At 39.4% G+C, this 20840-nt stretch overlaps 3 protein-coding genes across 9 annotated transcripts; 2 read left to right on the top strand and 1 right to left on the bottom strand.

Moving 5' to 3' along the window:
• The first annotated feature begins 776 nt into the window (after positions 1–776).
• Positions 777–4704, top strand: LOC111646725 (GDP-L-fucose synthase-like). Of its 2 annotated transcripts, XM_023396292.2 has the most exons (11): positions 777–797; positions 987–1171; positions 1854–1968; positions 2131–2259; positions 2656–2729; positions 2981–3114; positions 3230–3294; positions 3370–3436; positions 3607–3686; positions 3954–4053; positions 4179–4704. In XM_023396292.2, the coding sequence occupies exons 2-11, from the start codon at positions 1017–1019 to the stop codon at positions 4232–4234; spliced, it is 975 nt and encodes a 324-aa protein (XP_023252060.1). In that variant the 5' UTR covers positions 777–797; positions 987–1016; the 3' UTR covers positions 4235–4704. The 2 variants fall into 2 exon arrangements, with proteins under 2 accessions (XP_023252060.1, XP_087027219.1); XM_087171093.1 differs by lacking the exon at positions 4179–4704 and having other exon boundaries at positions 3954–4121.
• A 149-nt stretch (positions 4705–4853) lies between these two features.
• gtf2f1 (general transcription factor IIF, polypeptide 1) lies at positions 4854–9711 on the bottom strand. 6 transcript variants are annotated; one of them, XM_023396284.2, is made up of 14 exons: positions 9640–9711; positions 9090–9168; positions 8807–8853; positions 8430–8502; positions 8028–8221; positions 7620–7790; positions 7296–7498; positions 6982–7132; positions 6811–6866; positions 6572–6703; positions 6371–6441; positions 5942–6083; positions 5636–5774; positions 4854–5481 (listed from the first exon to the last, which is right to left on the bottom strand). In XM_023396284.2, exons 2-14 carry the CDS (start codon positions 9099–9101, stop codon positions 5277–5279), a joined length of 1596 nt encoding a protein of 531 aa, XP_023252052.1. In that variant the 5' UTR covers positions 9102–9168; positions 9640–9711; the 3' UTR covers positions 4854–5276. The 6 variants fall into 6 exon arrangements, with proteins under 6 accessions (XP_023252052.1, XP_023252055.1, XP_023252053.1 ...); XM_023396287.2 differs by having other exon boundaries at positions 9090–9165; positions 9640–9658; XM_023396285.2 differs by lacking the exon at positions 9640–9711 and adding an exon at positions 9541–9633 and having other exon boundaries at positions 9090–9165.
• A 2988-nt stretch (positions 9712–12699) lies between these two features.
• On the top strand, positions 12700–20327 carry LOC111646714 (uncharacterized). The gene is made up of 22 exons (XM_087171085.1): positions 12700–12712; positions 12817–13188; positions 13312–13443; positions 13648–13794; positions 13900–14025; positions 14948–15091; positions 15245–15391; positions 15478–15624; positions 15734–15771; positions 16269–16349; positions 16562–16591; positions 16712–16874; positions 16971–17084; positions 17487–17662; positions 17759–17971; positions 18081–18284; positions 18489–18730; positions 18855–18921; positions 19014–19105; positions 19265–19424; positions 19565–19630; positions 20012–20327. Exons 1-22 carry the CDS (start codon positions 12700–12702, stop codon positions 20066–20068), a joined length of 2931 nt encoding a protein of 976 aa, XP_087027211.1. The 3' UTR covers positions 20069–20327.
• The last annotated feature ends 513 nt before the right edge of the window (positions 20328–20840 follow it).

Below are 20840 nucleotides of genomic sequence, written 5' to 3' on the forward strand. Positions count from 1 at the left end.
ACATATAATAAGTAATAAGAAGAACATGGTGATAAGAACTTAAGCTGCAATTACTTTCCCATAGCCTGAAGATACAGGTAAAATACAGGTTTCATAGTTTCAACATAAACAAGGACGTTTTGCTAAATATTGAAACACAACTGTACTGTAAGCTAAAGTGAAATTCTTCAGCGTATTTTAGTTGCTTTTACAGTTTATATGGCTTTGGTCAGTAAAGTGATTAAACAAAGTTACATTCACCGATCCAATAGAATAATTCTCCTAAAATGTTTGGCGGGCCAAGTTTCCCACATAGAATACTGTTAGCATTTCTGCTATGACATTGCCTACACATAAAGTGGCCTTTATATTTCTAGTCAGGCGTGTAACTTTATCCTCTATGGGCAAAATGCACTGAAATGCATCACCTTTGGAAATACCATAGGAAGATTTTTTTTTCCATCCAAGATAGGAGATTTTCTATAAGTGCTGCAAGCCACTATTATTTGAATTTACTTTATCCAAACTTTAAAATTTAATAATCTGTCACCTTTAATCTGAAAATGTCACTGGTGTTTCGTGCAACAGTCCAAACCCCCGGTTATTTAAGTTTAATAACTTCAACAGTCAAAAATACTTAACAACCAGTGGACGTGAGCTGCTCATTTTCTCTATGAATCGGTAGACAGAGGCATAGGAGGAGTCGTAACTGACCTCATGCAACTGCCTTGGCAGTCCTGCCTAACAAGTCCAGGATTAGAAAAACACTCTTCACTGTGCACTGATACCAACACGTCCTGCAGCACTCTAACGCACAGGTAAGGAACATGACGGCACTAGGAATGCGATACTTTTATGTTATCTTCAGCTGAGAGTCCTTATTTATGGCAATAAGATATCTAGGTTTATGCAAATATAATGCATTAATGTTTCATGTTCATAGCAATAGAACGAGGACCACATTTATTGGGATCACGATACCTGTTTTCTGTTTTATCTTCTCTCAGTTCTCTAAAAAAACAGCTCATATATAGAAAATGGGGTCAGAGATCAACGCAGGGCCAATGTGTGTCCTGGTGACTGGTGGATCGGGGTTGGTTGGTAAAGCCATTGAACATGTTGTGCAAAAGGAAGGTGGGAAACATGAGGGAGAACAATGGATCTTCCTCTCTTCTACTGATGCAGATCTTGTGTAAGTTGTTTCTTTCACCAGAATGTGTCTAAACAAATACATCTACAGCTGTTGTGTTACAACACTAACAATGCCGGCACCAGGGAGCAAATTTTCATGTCCTGTCACTGGTGCATGATTTGGCTGCCACATCTCAGTCTACATCACCACTCTTGCTAACCCATGCTTAGTATGCTGAGATCAGGGTGTTTGCTTTGCGCCCACTGGAGGAAACATCATTACATTGTAAAGCTATTATGGCACAGTCAAACTAATTGTACAACAGCTATATTCAATAAATTGCTAAAAGGGAAAAAATTATGATCAGCTATGCTCTTATTTAGCTACACTCTCTTTAATGTACCAGTACCAGTCAAAGGTTTGGACAAACCTTATAATTCAGTGGTTTTTCTTTTGAATTTTTTTCTTTTCATTATTTTCTCAATTGTAGAACGATGCTATATGTACTATATGTGTTTGCTGTGTGTGAGTCTTCTACTGTATTATACTGTACACATCAAAACTCCAGTATAGGGAATAAACATCTGTGCTCACAGGTACTGTACCTCATTCATTTCTCTAGCTCAAACATTCAAGCACAGGAACATAAACAGTGATTTTTCAAACCTGTATGGTTTTCCTTTTTTTTTTTAATCAAAAGTGGAAATAAATGCGTTAAAACAGTGTACTAAAATATTAACAGAGATGTCGGACAGACCAGGGCTGTGTTCGAGAAGTATCGTCCCACTCATGTCATCCACCTAGCTGCCAAAGTGGGAGGACTCTATTTACACATGAGAGAGAACCTGCAATTCTTGGTGAGAGAATGCTGCCATATCACGCTTGTCAAACAAATGCAAATTATAAACGGTAGCAGGAAAATATATTTTGACCCAACTGTAGAAGTGAGGTCTACACAAAATGTCTACATTGTCTATTAACTGCAATGGCCAGTCAGTGACAGTCTGACTCCTTCACAGAGGGACAACATCAAGATCAATGACAACGTACTACAAACAGCTCATGACATGGGTGTTACCAAGGTCGTGTCTTGCCTGTCCAGTTGTATCTTCCCTGACAAAACTACATACCCCATCGATGAGACCATGGTAAGCTCCTTTAAAAGCCTTTATTCACCCAATGTAGCTCCTCTAAATATGATTTTATTTTTTTGGGTAACAGCCAACAACGATAAGTTAAGGGAGATTACGGGTGTTTTGGGATCATGCTGTATGTATATAATCCAATAAAAGTAGTTTTATTGTAAATTAAGAAAAATAAATGGCAAATTGTGACAAGAATACCTGGCAATGATTGGCACAAATTTCCTAAAAAGGGATCATCACACTTCTCAATATTTGTTTCCCTAAATGACACCAAACCCTGACAGTAATTATTAGGACACAATATTGCTTCAGAGCCATGAAATGAAGAACAGCAGTTAGCACTTTGGCAAAGGGCTTTGGTCTAACTTTGTCTTCACTGTGATTCTCCACTCTCCCAAGATACACAATGGGCCACCTCATGACTCCAACTTTGGGTACTCACATGCTAAAAGGATGATTGATGTTCAGAACAGGTAAACTGAGGCGTGGCTGTGTCCACATGTTACCGCTTCTGTGAAAACATGCATAAAGATGAGCCAGGTGCACATATAACATTCGCTGCTCTCTTTTCAGACCACTTGAATATGTGAAAGGCCTGTTCATGTAACGTCTGGCTGGGCAAAAGAAAAAAAAAAAAACAGCCACTAAAAGACTTTTAAAGCTTCACGTCTTGTGTCTGGTCCTCAATCTGTGTGTGTGTGTGTGTGTGTCTGTGTGTTGACAGGGCCTACTTTCAGCAGTATGGACATCGTTACACCGCAGTCATCCCGACCAACGTGTTTGGCCCCTATGACAACTTCAACATAGAAAATGGCCATGTGCTGTCAGCGCTCATTAACAAGACATACAAAGCCAAAAGTGATTAATTCACACACACACAAATCCTTGATTCACACACGGACTGCAAGCAATGAATAACACACACGTCGCAGACAATAACCAGGTAATCTGTTTTCTCCGGTGTCTCTCACAGAGGAAGGGACTCCTGTGAATGTGTGTGGCTCTGGAGCTCCTAGAAGACAGTTCATCTATTCTCTGGTAAAGTATCTGTGTTCTACAACCGGCTGTGTGAGTCTACACTGACTAAATCCTGTTGTCTGTGTTTATTCTCAGGATGTGGGCCGCTTAATTATTTGGGTCCTCAGAGAATATGAAGAGATCGACCCCATTATCGTCTCTGGTGAGTGCAGTGCCATGTTCACCCTTGTATACTTTTTGTGCCCATTATAGGTATCTTATGTTTTACACCAAAGGCAATGCAGGAAGTTAGTTATTATTTCAAGATATAGAGATTTGTGACCGTTTGTGCACTGTTCATTCATGAATTTTTCACTGTTGATTTGGTTTCAGTGGGGGAAGAGGATGAGGTCTCAATCAAAGAGGCTGTGGACATGATTGCACAGGCTCTTGACTTCAAAGGCAAAATACAGGTATCCTTCAGACATTTCCCAAACAACACCGATATAGAGCAGTTTAATTATGATATATGCAGAGATGCTTCAGTGAACCTGGGATACACAGTTATTACTTTTAGATCAATAGGAATCTTATTTCCTATTTTAAGAGATTATTTCTAAGATTATGTACAAATTTCCCTTTATTGAGCAAAGAAAGCCATCTTTGTTCTTAAAAAAAAACTACTAATGAATTCCATAACCATAATTACCATGTGGTTTCTCCTTGACACCTCATATCAGTTTGACACCACTCTATCCGATGGCCAGATGAAGAAGACGGCCTGCAATTCCAAACTAAGACGCTACCTTCCTGACTTCACCTTCACTCCCCTTAAGGAAGGTCAGAATTCATTGTTAGCCTCGGTGCGAGATACGTCAGTGCTTCTCAACTTACAGACTGATTGAGGTTTAAATAAATATTTTAATGTGTCTGAAATCAGTTTTTGCTTTTGTCTCTCTTCCTAGCCATAAAGATGACCTGTGACTGGTTCATGACCAACTATGATACTGCCCGGACATGAAGTGACCAAGTACTGCCCTGAAAATGAACCACTGCATCTTTTTATCTTAATATTATTTTGGGGGTTCCGGTGTACTTTTCACTCTATTGAAGCCTCTTCAGTTTTTAATCTCTTCGAAGAAATTTCACATGGAGCTATTATTGGAAGGGTCTTTTTTAAGCTACAATTCTTTGAACTATTTAATGAAACGTTTCATCATTTGAAATGATTTAGAAAGAGTCTGACAAAATAAAGACCATAATCTAATCATTAAATAATAATAGAAACAAATGACTCATCATCCCAAATAATGAATGTAGTTTATATATTATTTTAACTCCTTGAGGATGCAGGAGATGTGTTTTTCAATTCAGGATTTAATAGTTTCATATTATCAGATGACTGATTAGGGTTTTAAATTTGTCATATTTTAATATTTTTAGGAGAAGAATCTTTGTTAAATGCTTTTTATGTATTAAACTCTCATATTTCCATGCACTAATGTTTGTGTAATAATTTAACTAAAGCCAAAACAGTGTTTTAGTAAGTTGCAATCAGGACAAAAGAACTCAAAGTACCATTTCATGCCATTAAGTGTGTATGAAGGATGAGGTACAAAGAGAGAAACCTTGCACAGAAGCACACTTTACATTTTATTAGAAAAACTTTACCTAAGAATTTTTTTTTTTCCATTCGCCAAGTTCTAAATTAAACTGTTCACACATTGAGAGAAATCATACGAAGACTGAGCTGTTTGTCAGTCAATATTAACACAGTTTCTGCTGTTTAATGTGAGATTTGAGACTATGAAAAACAAATTCAAGATGCCTAACAAAATACTTTTTGATAAGATAAATGCCACCTGTGAAGACCGTTTCAAACTCTGATCCCATGGTATGTCACAACACAAGCTGTTTATTAAAAAGACACACACAACCTCTCTTCCAGAGGTCATGGTTTTGGAAAACACCAAAATGTTTCAGCTGAAGAGGTTCGTTTAAAGTCCTTCCCTCTCCTTCCCATCCTTCTCCACCCCCGTCACTCCGTCCCTCACTTACATTGGTTACTCAGTGAGGTAGAAGTGCATTTTGTCGTTGACATTCTTGCGCTCTGGATTGAGGCGCTTCAGGATCTGTGCCAGCACGTTGACAGTCTGCTCACTGCTCAAACCTGTGCGCTTGGTCTGGAACTTCTTCAGCAGGTCTTTGGTGGTCATCGGTTTACGGATCAGGTAGCGTCGGACCGCTTCCTCTGTTAGCTGCACATCACTGTGGGCCGGATGAATGGGAAAGAACACAGCTTTTACTCTGTTCACAAACGCCAGCGTCAGCTTTGTCAACTGTGATACGTTTTACAGTTTCACATTAATCGCAGAAGAAATAAATAGCTTAATATTTAAAGAGACATAAAAAAACAAAGTACCTGGAGCTGGGGGTGGACTTTCCTGATGGAGGCTGAGGTGTGCTCTTCCCAGAGGGAACAGGGCTCTGACTGCTGGGCTCCATCTTCAGCCTTTTGGCAGCTGGTGAGTCAGTGGCTGGACCCTGAGTCTGTCTCTTACCTGTGGGAAACAGAGATTTAGTTGGAATGAAAAAACAAACAAACGAGGGACCCCAAGTTTTTATTGATGGCGACTTTTTAAAGTTTAACATAAAAACATCTGTCTTGTGTCTTGTTCAACTATAATTTTGGGATGGGTGTGTGCATTAGTGGTACATGAGCACACACCTTGCTCTAGCTTGCTGGCAGCAGCACGGAGTGTATTGGAGGTGGTGGCAGAGTCTATGGATGGTGTCCCAGGACGACTGCCAGTCCTGGAGCTGCCTGCAGAGCCACGCCCACCTCCACGTTTAGGAGGAGTTCGCTTCTTCTGAGAGCCGGGGGGCAACACAGTGATGTTTGATTAGAACAAAAAGGAAAACACCACACACATGTAAATACAGAACCATTCACACACTCCCAACCAAAATAAATTAGCTGCTAAAACAGAACAGTGCAACTAACTCCAATTAGCTGCACAGTGACTGAACACATCCATTTGAAACTAATCACCCTCTTACTTTTCATGTCAAAGGTGATCACACCAAATTTATACTAATGCACATTCTGCCTATAAAATACACTATCCATTTATTCAGCCGCACACACACTAACCACCATGAACAAAGCAGAAGCTGTCTCTCCCTCGATGTCACTGTCGTCAGAGCTGTCCGATTCTCCGCTGCTGTCTGTGACACACAAACCCATACAACTCAAAATCAAGCAGAAGGGACTATCATTTAAAACTAACCATGTTTATTAGGACCTCTTTCAAGCATGTACTTGTCAAATTGCCATCTGTCTCCATGAGGAGTGTACCTTTTTTCTTCTTCTTCTCCATTTGGACCGGGGTTTTCTTTCCTTCCTCCTCTTCTTCCTCTTCTTTTGCTTCCTCCTCATTCTGTTTCTCCTCCTCACTCTCTTCTTCACTTTCAGATGCCTCATCAATCCCTATGAAGGACAAACATTGATAAAGATGTTTCATCATATATATTATACATGCATGAAATCAGCAGTGTCTTAATAGATCAGTAATGTTCAACCACAGACAGTCTAACCTTTAGGGAGGTCCTCTCCTTTGCTGGGCTTCCCCTTTTCTGGCTCTTCGTCTGAGCTGCATTTAGAAAATTACATAGTAATCAAAGAGGAAACGCAACCAAACAAAACCTCATACATATAGTGTCCACAAAAAAGGGAATGTTTGTGGGTCACAACGCACTGGATCTGACCTGCTTTCATCTGACATGTAATCCACCTCTAGACCCTCGTAGTCACCGTCATCGCTGTCTTCCAAGGCCTCGCTCTCATTATTCTTTTTCTTCTTCTTCTTTCCTTTTCCTTTTCCTGTGTCTTTCTTGGCTTTTGTCTTGCTCTCTCCATCTGTGCATTAAGAGAGAGGTGTCAAGTCATTGGTGAAAAAAAAACATTACATGATGACAAAAAGAAGGAAGGTGTGGACAGGTATGGCAGAATAAATGAATACTGGATGCTTTACTATGAGCTCATGGCTGTTTTCAGTCCCATATAGTTCCTTTGTCCTTACCTTCGCCCCCACTGCTGTCACTGTCATCGCTGCTCATCTCCAGGTCATCGTCCAGGTCGTGAATGCGCAGGTCGCCTCCTCTACCCCCCTTCTTTTTCTTCTTCCCCGATTTATCTGCCTCATCTTCGTCATCATCACCACGCTCTTGCTCTCGAAGACGCCTCTGAAGCATGATGCTGAAGTGATTCACCACCTTGTTCCTCCTGTTAAAAAAAAAAAAAAAAAAAAAAAAAAAAAGACAGGAAATATTTGACATCTACTTTGACACACCTACACCAGTGAGCTAAACTTCCCCCCTCTACAAACAGCTACCCCCTTTCCCACCTGCCCCACTCCTCCTCAGCCTCCTCGGCAGTGAGAGTTCGGTGCTTGGCCTGCGGTGTAAAGTTGTACCAGCCATGGACAGGGAAAGCCTCAAAAGCTCCATCAGGACACTGTGTAAAGATGTAGTAGGATGCATTTTCTGTAACACCGCCCTTCTTTATACCTTTGAACCTGACACAAACATGCACACAGACAGAGGGAGAGAATGACTGTATAACGAACAGTAGTGATCCTCCATCAAGGCCTGCAAATACGTCTCAGAGAGAATTTAACAAAATAATAATTTCTTTATTTATACAAATGTATGTGTTGTGAACTGACTTAAAAAGTACAAAGCACACATTCAACCAATACATGGATTTTATGTAAATCAGATTGAATCAGAGTGTAAAGAAGTTGCCTCCTCACCTCTTGCCGGCCTTGCCGTTGACCTTGAGAATCCAGGGCTGGTCTTCCACTTTGAACTCACGTGTCACAATACCGAACTTCTTCCGCCGTGCTTCCTCACGCTGCTTTTTTCCAAACTCACTGCCAGCTGCACCATCCTGTGTCTCTTCCTCACCATATATCCGCCGAGCGCTCATGTCTCGCTCCATACGAGCCTGGAGAGGGAATGGGAGGGAGTTGTTAAGACATGCTAAACTGGCAGATGGTAGTCATGGCTGCTAACTTAAGTTATTCATCTTAGACTTCATATTTTTTCATATTTCCACACAGCTGGTCATTTTTCTCTCAGAACTGAGCCTGTTCCCAACCTTTTGGCAAGTGGAGTTCATCTGTTATGCAAAGACACGCTAATATGAAGCCCACCTGTGTCCATGTTGAACAGCTGACTCTGTCTCCTGCATTGAAAGCCATGATGTTGTACTTCTTGCTGGTGTTTCTGTGGGACAGACAAAGGGTTGCAGGAATAGTTGCCAGATCATGAGTAATTTAAAGCAGACAAACACCTACATTCACTGTCACCTACAGCATAAACACATCATCCTATAGATGCCACACACATAAGTTAAGCTTATAATTTTTTTTATATATTATACTGCAAATGGCTGCAAAACACAAATTCCATACTACTTATTCCTTCTAGCTTTTCTTTTTCAACTTTTATTATACAAAGCGGTGACACATGACATAGTTAATCCCGACACTTTCCTGTGGATATCTGAATGTCAGTCCATCTTACTCACTTGGGAACTCGCACAGTGTATTCTGTGGCTGAGGAACTGCTGCTCCCCTGCAAGACAAATAGATCCACAGGTTTTCTTTTAGAGGACATCTGTAATGTACTTTGAGGGATATACAGTACCAATCAGACCATGGTGTATTTTAAACTTTATCAGAGGACAGTGATACTGATAGGCTGAAGTAAATAATAATATTGTCTACGTATACGAAGATATGCACAGCTACCATACACTTTGAAACAAGGAAAAAAGTTAGATTTTGCCGTAGGGTAAAATCAAAACTTACCAGCGAAGTCATGGTTGGTCGTCGATGTCTGGATTTACTCACCACATCAATAGCTGCTTCAGGTTAATTGGATGCACTACTAAAAAACAAAAGTTACGTTAATAATAAGCTTAACTCAGTTAAAAGTGAATTAAAGAGCTAAATGATAAGTATCTTTTTGTTTATCTTAGAGACACTAAGCTAGCTAACAACTGAATTACAAAGTAAATTTAATCCATTTTAGCAGAACATTATATGACCAGTGAGACCCTGTCTAATGCAATTAATTAACATTAAAATAACAACACATCAGTAAACGCAACATAAGACTTCCAGTGGGCGGCATTTTTGTTAAGATACTTTTGTTCCGTTACCTTTAGCTCTTGCAGCTAAAATAAACAGTAGCTACACATTTAGCAGGAGTTTACGGCTCCTGCTAACTGTTACTGGGAAAGCAAAGCTTCAAACTCACGGTGCATTTATGTAAAACACAGGGGCACGAAAACACGGGTTGTATAGACGTGCATATATCTAGAGAATACGCACAAACAAACAAATTTCGCTGATTTACCGGTTCGCGCACTCTCACTATGCTTGTTCCGTTAGTATAAATAGTCGTCAAGAAACGTGGACTCGAATACAAATGGTTCCTAGCAGCTCACTCCGCAACACTTTCTTTGTGAAGCTCGCTAGGGCTTGGGTTGACCCTGCTTTAAAGCCAGTTTTACTATTGTTGCGTAAAAAGACCACGATTTTAACCACAAGAGCAATTAATTGGATTAATATCACAATATTTCCCTCTTATTTAGTTTCTAAATGCGTCAGTCTGGTGACTTTATTTTGAAAGTATTCACCGGACGTTGGACTATACTATAGTAAATTACACTTCAATCACAAATGGTAATATTGCAGGCCTGATTACTTGAATGCATTACATAGTGCAGAGGAAGAGTAAAAATTCTTAAGTTCCTGTGATATCTCTTTTCAAATGATTTGTTAATCATTTCATTGTGATTTGCTGTCAATGATTTTCCATTGATATGAGCAGTACGAAATATTTTTGGCCACATTTATTTAAAATTTTCAGATTACTTTCTTTGTTTGTTTGGTATTATCTTGTGGCATGTGATATAATTTTTACTGCTTACCAAAATTAAAGCAATCAAGACCAGACATGTAAGATATTAGTTGCATACTCATTAAGATGTCAAAACCTGTTGGCTTTAATTGTTCAGACATGACATATAGTAGCCACTGCCTTAAAAACATCAGTCTTTTCTTCTCCCTTTGTATTTGGGGATTTGTAAGTTATTTACATACAACCTTAGCAGTACCAAGTTACAGTTTTACAAGACAAATTGACATGACAGGTGACGCATGCACTCCATCTCCTGAGGTGTTTCACTATTTGTATCCATGCTAAGTGACTGGTGCATGTGATTCCACAAAGCACATGCTTTTTTATGTTATATACCTTAACTAAGGCTATGATGACACATTTGTGAATGTTCAGCCCATGCAAAAACACATATATGCCCACTGAGAAATGGTGATTTTAACAGCAGAGGAGCAGTATAAAAAGATTGTATGCCTCTGATGGGCTTAAATCAAAATAGATAAATAAAATATTGAAGTCATGATCATTTGGTCTAAAGCATGTGTGCCACACATTTAACATTTTATGATTATGACTTGGTTAGACAAAATCTGTTTAATCTAAAATTAATATCTTTCTTTCAAGCTGTCTAAGGGAAAAAATGTATTGATTAACAATTTTTTGAAACAAAAGTATCTGATCTATCAAAACATGTACACATTGTGATCAAATAATGATAATAAAGCTAACATAAGATAATGTAACATAAGATAATGTATGTAACATGAGTATTGCATTCCCACTAAATAATAATATATACACAGAAATATCTAATACAAAAAAGAAAAAGAAAATTGACAAAAATACATATTTTGAATGAGAAAGAGATCGCCATTTTTTAAATCATGGTTATAGACAACACCTGTTGGCTGAATAGTTAACGTTCACAATGGCTGACACTTCTGATAACATATCCTGATGTAAATTGAAATAATGTTTATTCTGGACTATAGCCTATAGGTACATATACACTTGTTTTTCATCAGTCTTTCTTTGAGTAATATGTTCATTTATTCATTTTGTACAGATACAGAGTGTTGTTTTTAGTGTTTTTCTATTATGTAGGGAACACAAATATATTGCAGCGTGCCACTCAGACCTCTCTCCCCTCCTCACGTCTTGACATGAGCTGTGTTACACTTAAAGCTTTTCCATTATTTGCATTGTTTTTTGCATTAGTGCCAAACCTTGTAAAAACAGGTTCTGGATGCTGTGCAAATTTCTAAAATGTACATATAGGTAGCTTAAACAGTGATAATTGATATTTGGCGGAGTGGGACCTGTCATGATGAACTGCTGTGCCTTTTCACTTCTCCTAGGTGAGTTCATTCATGTTTTCTATACAGTGGCAAGAAAATTATCTTCATCTAAGTAACAAGGAAAGACAGACACAATATGCCTAAGCTAATAACACACAAACAATTACAATCCATTGCATATTTATTGAATGCAACCATTAAACATTGACAGTGCTGGTGGAAACGGTAAGTAAATCCTTGTTTTCAATACAACCTGAAACCTCTGACTGGGCCACTCCAGAAGGTGGATTTTCTTTGTTTGAAGTCATTCTGTAGTAGATTTAGTTTGATGTTTAGGATCATTGACCTGCTGTATCACCCAGCTTCTACTGAGCTTCAGCAGGTGGACAGCCACCCTCACATTGTCCTGTGTGATACCTTAGGAATATAACTTGGGAATTCATTTCCCCTTCAATCACGAAAGGATGGAGGTCCTCAACCAACTCAAAATGTTTGGGTGTTTGCAAGTCCAAGTAGCTCTAACCCACACCTCACACCTTCAATCTTATTACATTAATTGGACTCCAGGTTTGCTAACTGCTGACTCCAATGAACTTTTGTTAATTGCCATTAGCTGAGTGGGTCACATATTTTTTTTCCAGCCACTGTGAATATTTGAATGATGATGATTTCAATATGGATGGGAACAATGCAATGATTTGTGTGTTATTAGTTAGTATAATTGTGTTTGTCCATAACTGTAACTTGGATGAAGATCTGACCACATTTCATGACAGATTTATACAGGTGATTCAAAAGGGTTCACTAACTTTTATAACTTTATATAATGTGAAAATGAAATATTACCATATACCTTCACTTTGTACAGCCCTGCTAAAGCTGCACAATCCTCTGGTTATTTTACTATGTGAATCTAGATTCAGATCTACAATTAGGATCATTGCAGGAAAATTAGTATATGTTTATGTATTTTATAGTTTTTTTACCCAAATGTATATAAATTTGTGTAAGTACAGCTGTTTCTTGTCATCAGTATCATCAGCGCCAGTTCATCATTAAGCTTATTTCTGTAATAGTCTTGCTGATAAACCTCATAATTTGTCATTTAATCCTTTATTAGACGTCTGACAGCTGTTCTTAGAAACAACATGTCTGTCTTTGTGCTTTAAAGGTTCACTCTTCATCCGTGGCCATTGTGTTTTTCCTGCTGGTATGGATGACGTTAAATTGTAAACATCAGATACACATTTTGGCTATAGGTGAAATAACAGTCATTTGTTTGTGTGTATGTTTGTTATTATTGACATTCATTAAATTTTGCTGTTCCATGTAGGCTCTTGTGACCAATACACAAACAGAACTGAACCATGGCGCAACCTATTGTTTACATCATCATCCTTCCCTGGCTACCCAAAGAACGTTGATGCGGGACTTGTTGGGAAGTGGTGGCGCTTCACAGGGATTGGTGGAGACAGAATCATTACAAACTGCCATGGTGGCCCTATTGGTGGTACCGAATATCCTATTCGTCTTGCATTTTCATATCCTACAACTGAATCTGACAGTGCAACAACAGGGACTGCATACGGGGATGTCGGAAGCTGCTCAACTTCCAGTAGTACAATGAGCGTGGTCCTCTGTCCTGGAGGATTCTACATATTCAAACCATCAAGTCACCCACATAGCAATGCGGGTTATATAACCTGTAAGGAATGATTATTCATTGACATTCTTTGCTTTATATTGACATGTCTTATCCAATGCAGTTAAGGAGATCTATTTTTATCTTTTCACCATGTGTATGTGTGTGTGCATTATCTCTGTTTAGATCATCATGTGTGTAACCCAGACTCTTGTGGACCACTTGCTGACTGTTCATCTGATGGGGGCTGTAGGTGTATTTCTGGTTATGAAATCCCTCCAGAACACCTACCCACACCAGATTCATATGGTTGTGTTGGTAAGTACGTTTTAGTTCATCGAAACTATTATGAATCACATTGTGATTTACAATTACTGCCATTATCTATTACTAGTAGTAGTAGTAGATAATTGTAGTAGTAGGTAGTACATTGGGATGCTTCATGGAAGCTTACGGCCTACATTTGGCAAGCATGTACTGTACTTCCCACCTTAAACTTTTATCTGTAACATCTCTTGGCAGACATAGACGAGTGTCAGAGGACTGCGGACATTTGTGGTTCTCACTCCAACTGTACCAACAACATTGGAGCATTCTTCTGTAGCTGTCTGAATGGATTCAATGCGACAGATCCAGCATCACCACCTGGAAGTTCCAACCCATGCGCAGGTACAATTTTGTCTCACTGTCGAGCTCAGATTAGTGTATCTTTCCGCTGAGCTGCAGTGGCATATTTGTGTTATACAAGTTGCGACTCTTTTTTTCTTTTTATAGATATTAACGAGTGTCTTGAGAATATCTGTGGAGATGATGGGACCTGTGTCAATAACCCAGGAAGTTTTGTGTGTGAATGCCATAAAGGCTACCACCTTGAACCCGATGCAACGCCTTTTTGCCAAGGTGTGTTTACAGTAATGTTACACATAACCAAATTATAAAGACTAGCTTTTTTGTCATGTTCTCTAAGCTTTTACTCAACACAGCTACCAATGGTACACTTCTATTGAATAAAGTGTTGTAATGTAATGCATTTGTGAGTTTTTTTTTCACTAAGAGCAAATATAGCCTTTATCCAAGAAAAGAATTGAGGGGAACTGAACTTGGCTGTAGATACTTGAAGATGTTTCGCCTCTAGTCCAAGAAGCTGCTTCAGTTTTAACTGACTGACTGTGTAGTCGTTATCAAGGCAATTGGTGTGACTTGGTTTGTTAATCGTTCGTGTCGTTGGAGTCACATGAAGCCAAGTGTGAATGGTGTTTAAATCTTCTGGAAAGGGATGAAACACATTTCTCAATCCAAAAACTCCAATGACTTTCGTGGATGGATGAATATTGGATAAAAGGTGAAACGTCTTCAAGTATCTGCCACCAAGGTCAATTCAACCCTTCATTGACAACCATGACCTAGATGACTGAGAACCTTCACAGACATATAGCATTTAGATTTTCCAAAAACTTCAGGCAGATTTGGCTTCATCAACTGGACAGGGACAACTGAGAAACCATATTATTGTAAAATGATTTCAATGCATTACTTGAACTGAGATGCTCACCTGTTCAGCACTTAGCACCACAATGCATCTAAAGTCACTCTCACTCAAAAGCACAACTCAGAATACCTGTTTTTTCCACTCAGGTCAGTTACCAACTTCCTACTTAGATTAGTCAGGCATTCTTATCCTGGAAGAAACTTGGTTCCTATTTCTCATTAGCTTATCTCAAAACTAATATTATTTTAGCTATGTGTTTTTTTGTTTAACTTATATTTCACTGCTTATATTTCCTTTTTTCCACGCCAACTGTGTTCACTGTTCCTCCGATAGATACTGATGAATGTTTTAACTCCACCATCTGTGGCCCTGACTCTGATTGCACCAACACACCTGGAGCTTATACCTGCACTTGTCAACTGGGTTACGAACCAACTCAACCAGACCAGGACCCCAGCGAGACCAACATCTGTATTGGTATTTGGACTGATGGTTTTCAGATGCAAGAGGTTTTTCAGCGTCTAGGAACAGATGGAAAACTGCAAATCAATTTTCAGATTGTCTTGAAGTCAAAAGTCATAGACAAAACCATCTCTTTATTGCTTCATTTGTGTATCTTGTACTTGGCAGATGTTGATGAGTGTGTAAAATATTCTACCATCTGTGGTCCTAATGCCAACTGCACAAACTCAATCGGATCTTATGTCTGCACCTGCTTCCCTGGTTATCGGCCAATCAACCCAGGCGTGATTGCCAGTATATCTAACCCATGCACAGGTGTGTGTGCACTACTGACTTATGTGACTTATGATTTTACTATTATACATGTTACTTTCATGTGTATGTGTTTTCTTTCTCTACAGATATAGATGAGTGCAGTGAGACACCAGGACTATGTGGTAAACAAACTGTGTGCACAAACGCACCAGGGACCTTCTATTGTTCTTGTCCAGAAGGATTCTACCCATCAACTGGAATTGTGTGGAGTTTGGGTGTTTCATTTTGTCAAAGTAAGCTTTGGATGCAATTGGTTGCAGTACGTACAGTATACTGTCATTTTCTGAAGTGGTGAAAGACCTGTACATGCTTTTTACACTGACTTTTACACTGACTCAACAGGTCTTCAGCAGATTCTAGATGAGATAAAACCCCCCGAGGTAAATATGATCAACAAAGTGGCATTGTGGAGAAGAACAATCTTACTAGCCAACCAATTTTGCAAACACAAAGACGTGTAAGATGATGCAGTATATCACCAAAAAAAACCCAAAATGAGCAGAATCAAATTTAGGTTTCATTGCTTCATCTTATGGATAGATCCAAGTTCCCCAGGACACAAGTTAGTTAGCTTGACAAATTACTCATGCCTCAATAAAATCTAGAACTTACACAAATACATATTTTTAATAATGACACCTTTGTGTTGTTAGCATTCAGTATGCAACAGTGACTTTAGAGGGGTACACAGCTAGAGACTGGGTCATTCACCACACACAGATGCACTAAACCACTACACTTGTAATGTGAGTAGGCAGATATGAAAATGTTGGGATATCTCATGTTGCTCAAATAATTACATCATTTGCCACAAGATATAAAGGTTTAAATATTAAACGCTGCAAACTACATTCTTTTGCTGTTGTATTTGCTGCAGGGGCAGACAAAAGAGAGAGCTTTTCTTGGCAACATGGATCAACAACTGATAGAAAATGAAGGCATAGTCTTACCAGAACCGGTAAGTGGACAGCAATGAGTGGTGGTCCCCCACTAGAAACCTTTGAAAAGGACAACTGGTGAAATTGATCAGTTATGACCGATTTCATGAAGATGAAGATCTCTACACTCGAGCGCTTAGAAACATGGATTTCCTGAAGTGTGCAGAGCTAGTTTCACATAAACTGGAAATGAATTCAACTCTGCCTCTCTTTCTTGTGCTTTTCTCTGCAGACTGTAGCAAACAGCTTCTCAGCATCTATGGTAAATGTTCCATAAATCGCTATAACTGAGTTGCTTTTGGGGGACGTTTTTTTTGTGCTACATTGTGTTTGTATCACCAGCCAGGTCAGTTCTTTATCACAAGTATTTTAATCATTACAGGAAGTGTCAGGTGTTGGACCACGTGCCAAGTCAATCACAGTGAGCAGCAAAGGCGACGGGGAGACCGGCAGCGTGATTCTGGGCATTTCAGACCGTTTAGTGTCTGCGATGGTGCAGCCAGGTCAGAACCAAACCAAGACAACCATGAGGAGTCCAACAATGGGTAAGACAGGTTCATCTTACTTCAGTGTAGACATTTACTGTATCTGGACTGGGTGGACATCAAATCAAGCTATTGTAACACTAATCTGCGTGTTAGATTTAAGTCTCGAAACTATCGGACCAGGAAACATCAGTGGCGAGAGCTCTCTTCTCTCGTGTAATAGAAACAGCATGCAGATCAATCTGGAAAGTATGGCTACGAACAACAATGGTGAGAAAAAGCTCATAATCAAAAAAAGATGATAGCAATTACAAAAGTATACATGTTTTTTTTTTTTTAAAGAATCATACCTGCAATGTTGCAGCCATGTATACTACACATTAGGTACAGTATATTGCCCACCTTTTTTTAAATTAATTTTCGCCATAGTAAATCACCCTGCACAGACTTAACCTTAACTACTTTTATTTTGTCAATTTTATGTTATCCCTGTGTGCTTAGGAGAGATTCATTTTAAAGTTAACTCTCAAACAGTAGATAAACTGAAGAAAACAAGTGTCACCATTCACAATATGACATACATATTCACAACACTAAAACTGACTGTATTGTAAAGTGGTATTTTAAGGTGTTTAAAAGTGTTGCTCATCCTCACAATGTGTGCATTCCCAGGTTCTGCAGCAGCTGCCTTCATGACATTAAATGGGATGGAGAGTCTTCTTAGCCACAAATACTTTGAAACAGAGAACAGTACAGAAATGTACTCAGATGTTATCACTGCAATCTTGCCCTCAATGAACAACACCAACCTCACAGAGCCTGTCAACTTTACCATCCATCACAAGAAGGTGCGGGCCAAATTTATTTATCCATCTACGTTTGAAGATAAATGCAATGCAATCTTACAGCATATCTAAAGTTGTTTGTTTCTCTGGTTCCATCAGGCAGTACCTGAATCTGGTTTGGTAACCTGTGTGTACTGGGAGTACAAAACACAGGAGACAGCAATGGGAGAAGGAAGTAAAAAAAGAGGAGAAAAGACTAAGACTATGCGTTGGTCAGTAGAGGGCTGTTGGGTTGCGCACACTAATGAAAACTACACAGTGTGCAGCTGCTCTCATCTCTCCACATTTGCCCTCATCATGCAGATAGGCGAGGTATTATAGATTTGTATGTGTGGATGTGTATTTGCTAATGCAGGTTCCCACACCCGACATCAGGCTGATCACAGCATATGTTTGCACTATGTGTCTTTTGGCTTTTCAGCCTCCACCAGAGGATCCTTTCTTAGAGTGGCTGAACCGGGTGTGTGTGATTTTCGGATTATTCTTCTTTGCACTGGCCATCCTCACCTTCCTCCTGTGTAGCTGGAACCCCAAGATCAACAACACGGCCCGTCTTCACCTCTGTATCAGCCTGGCCTTGTCTCATCTACTGCTGCTGTGGAATGACAGATATGTTGAACAAGAGGTACAGTGAGATTAAGATGCAGGTTGTTGTTGTTATTGCTTTCAAAAAGACTACATGGGCCCTCACACATGCATTTTATAGGGGTCAAACTAAAACAAAGAATGATCTGCTGGCAGTGTTAACAGTTGTGCATGAAGTTTGGAGGATAAAAGAAAGGAGAAAGCATTTTATCGGTTTCAAGATTCATCTTCTGTGTTTCCACAGTTGGCCTGCACCGTCATGGCCGGGCTTCTCCACTTCTTAGTTATCGCAAGTTTTGTGTGGATGCTGCTGGAGGCCCTGCAGCTCCACCTGCTGGTCCGAAGGCTCTCCAAGGTGCAGGTCATCCAGAGGGATGGCCTCCCTCGGCCAATTCTCTACCTGATTGGCTATGGGGTTCCATTTGTGATCGTGGGTATTTCTGCACTGGTGTATTCTGATGGATATGGTGCTACTGAGGCAGAGGTGTGAGTAGCATACACAGTGATACACAGATTGGTTGTGTCTTTACGATGAATTTTTATCCTCTGTACTTAAATGGGTTTTTAGCTTTATAAGTCTGGATAATGGTGTGTAATGTGTGAATTACAGGTGCTGGCTGTCACAACAACGCAACTTCAACTGGGCTTTAACAGGACCAGTGATTACTGTCCTTGCAGTGAGTCTATTAGCATGTTATAGTATAAGCAGCTGAAATGAGGGATAATAAGGACACCTCAAAACTCATTCTAAATGTGTTTCCTCTGTTAGCTTAACTGCGTCTTGTTCTGTGCTACTTTATGGAGTCTGAGACCCACCTTGGCCAACATGAAGAGTGATGTCTCTCAGTCCAAAGATACAAGGTGAGTGTGTGTGTGTGTGTTCGACCATTAACTACAAAGTGCAACAAACAAAGTACACTGCATCTGTTTAATCAGAAAAAAGCCGTTTGATTCTAAGTGCAGAGTCACTGAGTAGTTGGCAGCTACTCTGCGCTCACTTTGTATTTGTTTGGTTTGCAGATTGATTGTGTTCAAGATCCTGGCCCAGTTTGTCATTCTGGGCTGTACCTGGCTTCTGGGCCTGTACCAGACGAACCTTTTTTTTCAAGTCCTTTTCATAATCCTAAACTCCCAGCAGGGCACCTTCCTCTTCATCGTCCACTGCCTGCTCAATAAGGAGGTAAACTCTTTATGCAGTTCAGTGATATTTTTTCACAGAGCACTGCTACTAACTAATGACAGCAATAACAGTAGCCCTCTTTCTTTTTCATAGCATTAACACATAACTCTTAACAAGTTGTATTTCTTTGTATTTTCTAGGTTAGAGAGGAATACATAAAATGGCTGACCTGTTCCTTTAACAAGTGGCAAGAAGAAGGATCTGTGGTGAGCTTTAATAAGGAAACAACAACGCATAATATCAGGAGGCGTTTTAATAATTGTTAAACGTTGACAATTTTTTAACTATAAATCTTTCTCTTTTTGAAATGCCTTTGTTGCCTTTATATGACTATCAAAACCACAAAGACACAAAATAGTATCCTGAAGAAACAAAATAACCCTCCACACTTAGCATTTCCATTACAAACACTGGGTGATCCCAGGAGTGTCTGCATGTGAATTGTATACAAGTCACTCTACAAAAAGTCTTGTTTTCTAATAGAAATTGTATATTTTTGTTTTAAAATCTCTGTCTGAAATGATAATTGGTGTAATGTTGTATGAATTTCCCTCCAACCATCCAACATTAACAATGTATTTCAACAGAAAGATGCTCCGTCTGTCTCTGAGGACTTGGACAAGGCTGGAGACCAGACAGGCTAATGGCGAGGAAATAAGTATGGCAAAAGGACCAGGAAGAGAAATGCAAGCCTTATTCAGTTTTCAACCATTCAGCTGTATCTACTATGATTTTTTTCTGTCATTTTGTACTTAGGATGGTGTTCACTTGGACACAACACAACAATACCTGATCATCATTATCGCCGTTATTTTCCTTGTTCAACACAGGTTTCTTCTGCTTTGTTATATAGGGCACTTCTTTCATCATTTTATTGTTTTGAGTCCATAATAAATTTCTGCTGCATCAATCATTTCTCATTTGTTTATGTCCTGACAAATACACAACTCAAGGTCCAGCAAATACTGCTCTGTGTGAACCTCCTCTGTGACTGTGTTTGTGGTGTGTTGATGTATGTGGTGCGTCGCGTAGAGCTACGCTTCACCTAAAGCTCAAATTTGTTGGTGGTGTCTCTATAGTGTTAACATTGTTCATATTGTAGCTTTGAAAATCTGGTTTCACTTTCAGAACAGAGCATGGTTATAAAAAAAATATAAAATATATACTATTATAAAATATAAAGACTTTCAAATAATTAGATAAGGATAAGTATTTGCAAATTGCTATGCCAAGTGGTCAGCCACCTGGGTTAGCTGTGTTGGACTGCCCTAATTAGGCCTAACGCTGGGAACACACCGCCTGCTTTGCATGAGCGTGGCGGCTGACATCGCTGAACTGCTGCGAGAACCACGCGTGTGTTCACACTGGCTACGTCTTTGCTGCTGCCAGCTCTATCTTTTGGAGGTTTCTTAACGT

The sequence above is a fragment of the Seriola lalandi genome, unplaced genomic scaffold, assembly GCF_002814215.2.
Source record: "Seriola lalandi dorsalis isolate HSWRI2012SDOR001 ecotype SW California unplaced genomic scaffold, Sedor1 jcf7180002054975, whole genome shotgun sequence".
In the NCBI taxonomy this organism is placed as follows: domain Eukaryota; kingdom Metazoa; phylum Chordata; class Actinopteri; order Carangiformes; family Carangidae; genus Seriola; species Seriola lalandi.

Bases quoted from the DNA above. Each gene is read 5' to 3' on its own strand.
- LOC111646725 (XM_087171093.1), top strand. From the start codon at position 1,017: ATGGGGTCAGAGATCAACGCAGGGCCAATGTGTGTCCTGGTGACTGGT. The intron at 2,730-2,980 runs GTAAACTGAGGC...GTGTGTTGACAG, and splicing joins ATGATTGATGTTCAGAACAG to GGCCTACTTTCAGCAGTATG. The intron at 3,687-3,953 runs GTATCCTTCAGA...ACCTCATATCAG, and splicing joins ACTTCAAAGGCAAAATACAG to TTTGACACCACTCTATCCGA.
- gtf2f1 (XM_023396284.2), bottom strand. The intron at 7,133-7,295 runs GTAAGGACAAAG...CTTAATGCACAG, and splicing joins TGACAGCAGTGGGGGCGAAG to ATGGAGAGAGCAAGACAAAA. The intron at 5,482-5,635 runs GTACTTTGTTTT...TCCGGCCCACAG, and splicing joins AAGTCCACCCCCAGCTCCAG to TGATGTGCAGCTAACAGAGG.
- LOC111646714 (XM_087171085.1), top strand. The intron at 14,026-14,947 runs GTGTGTTTACAG...TTCCTCCGATAG, and splicing joins TGCAACGCCTTTTTGCCAAG to ATACTGATGAATGTTTTAAC. The intron at 15,625-15,733 runs GTAAGCTTTGGA...CTGACTCAACAG, and splicing joins GGGTGTTTCATTTTGTCAAA to GTCTTCAGCAGATTCTAGAT.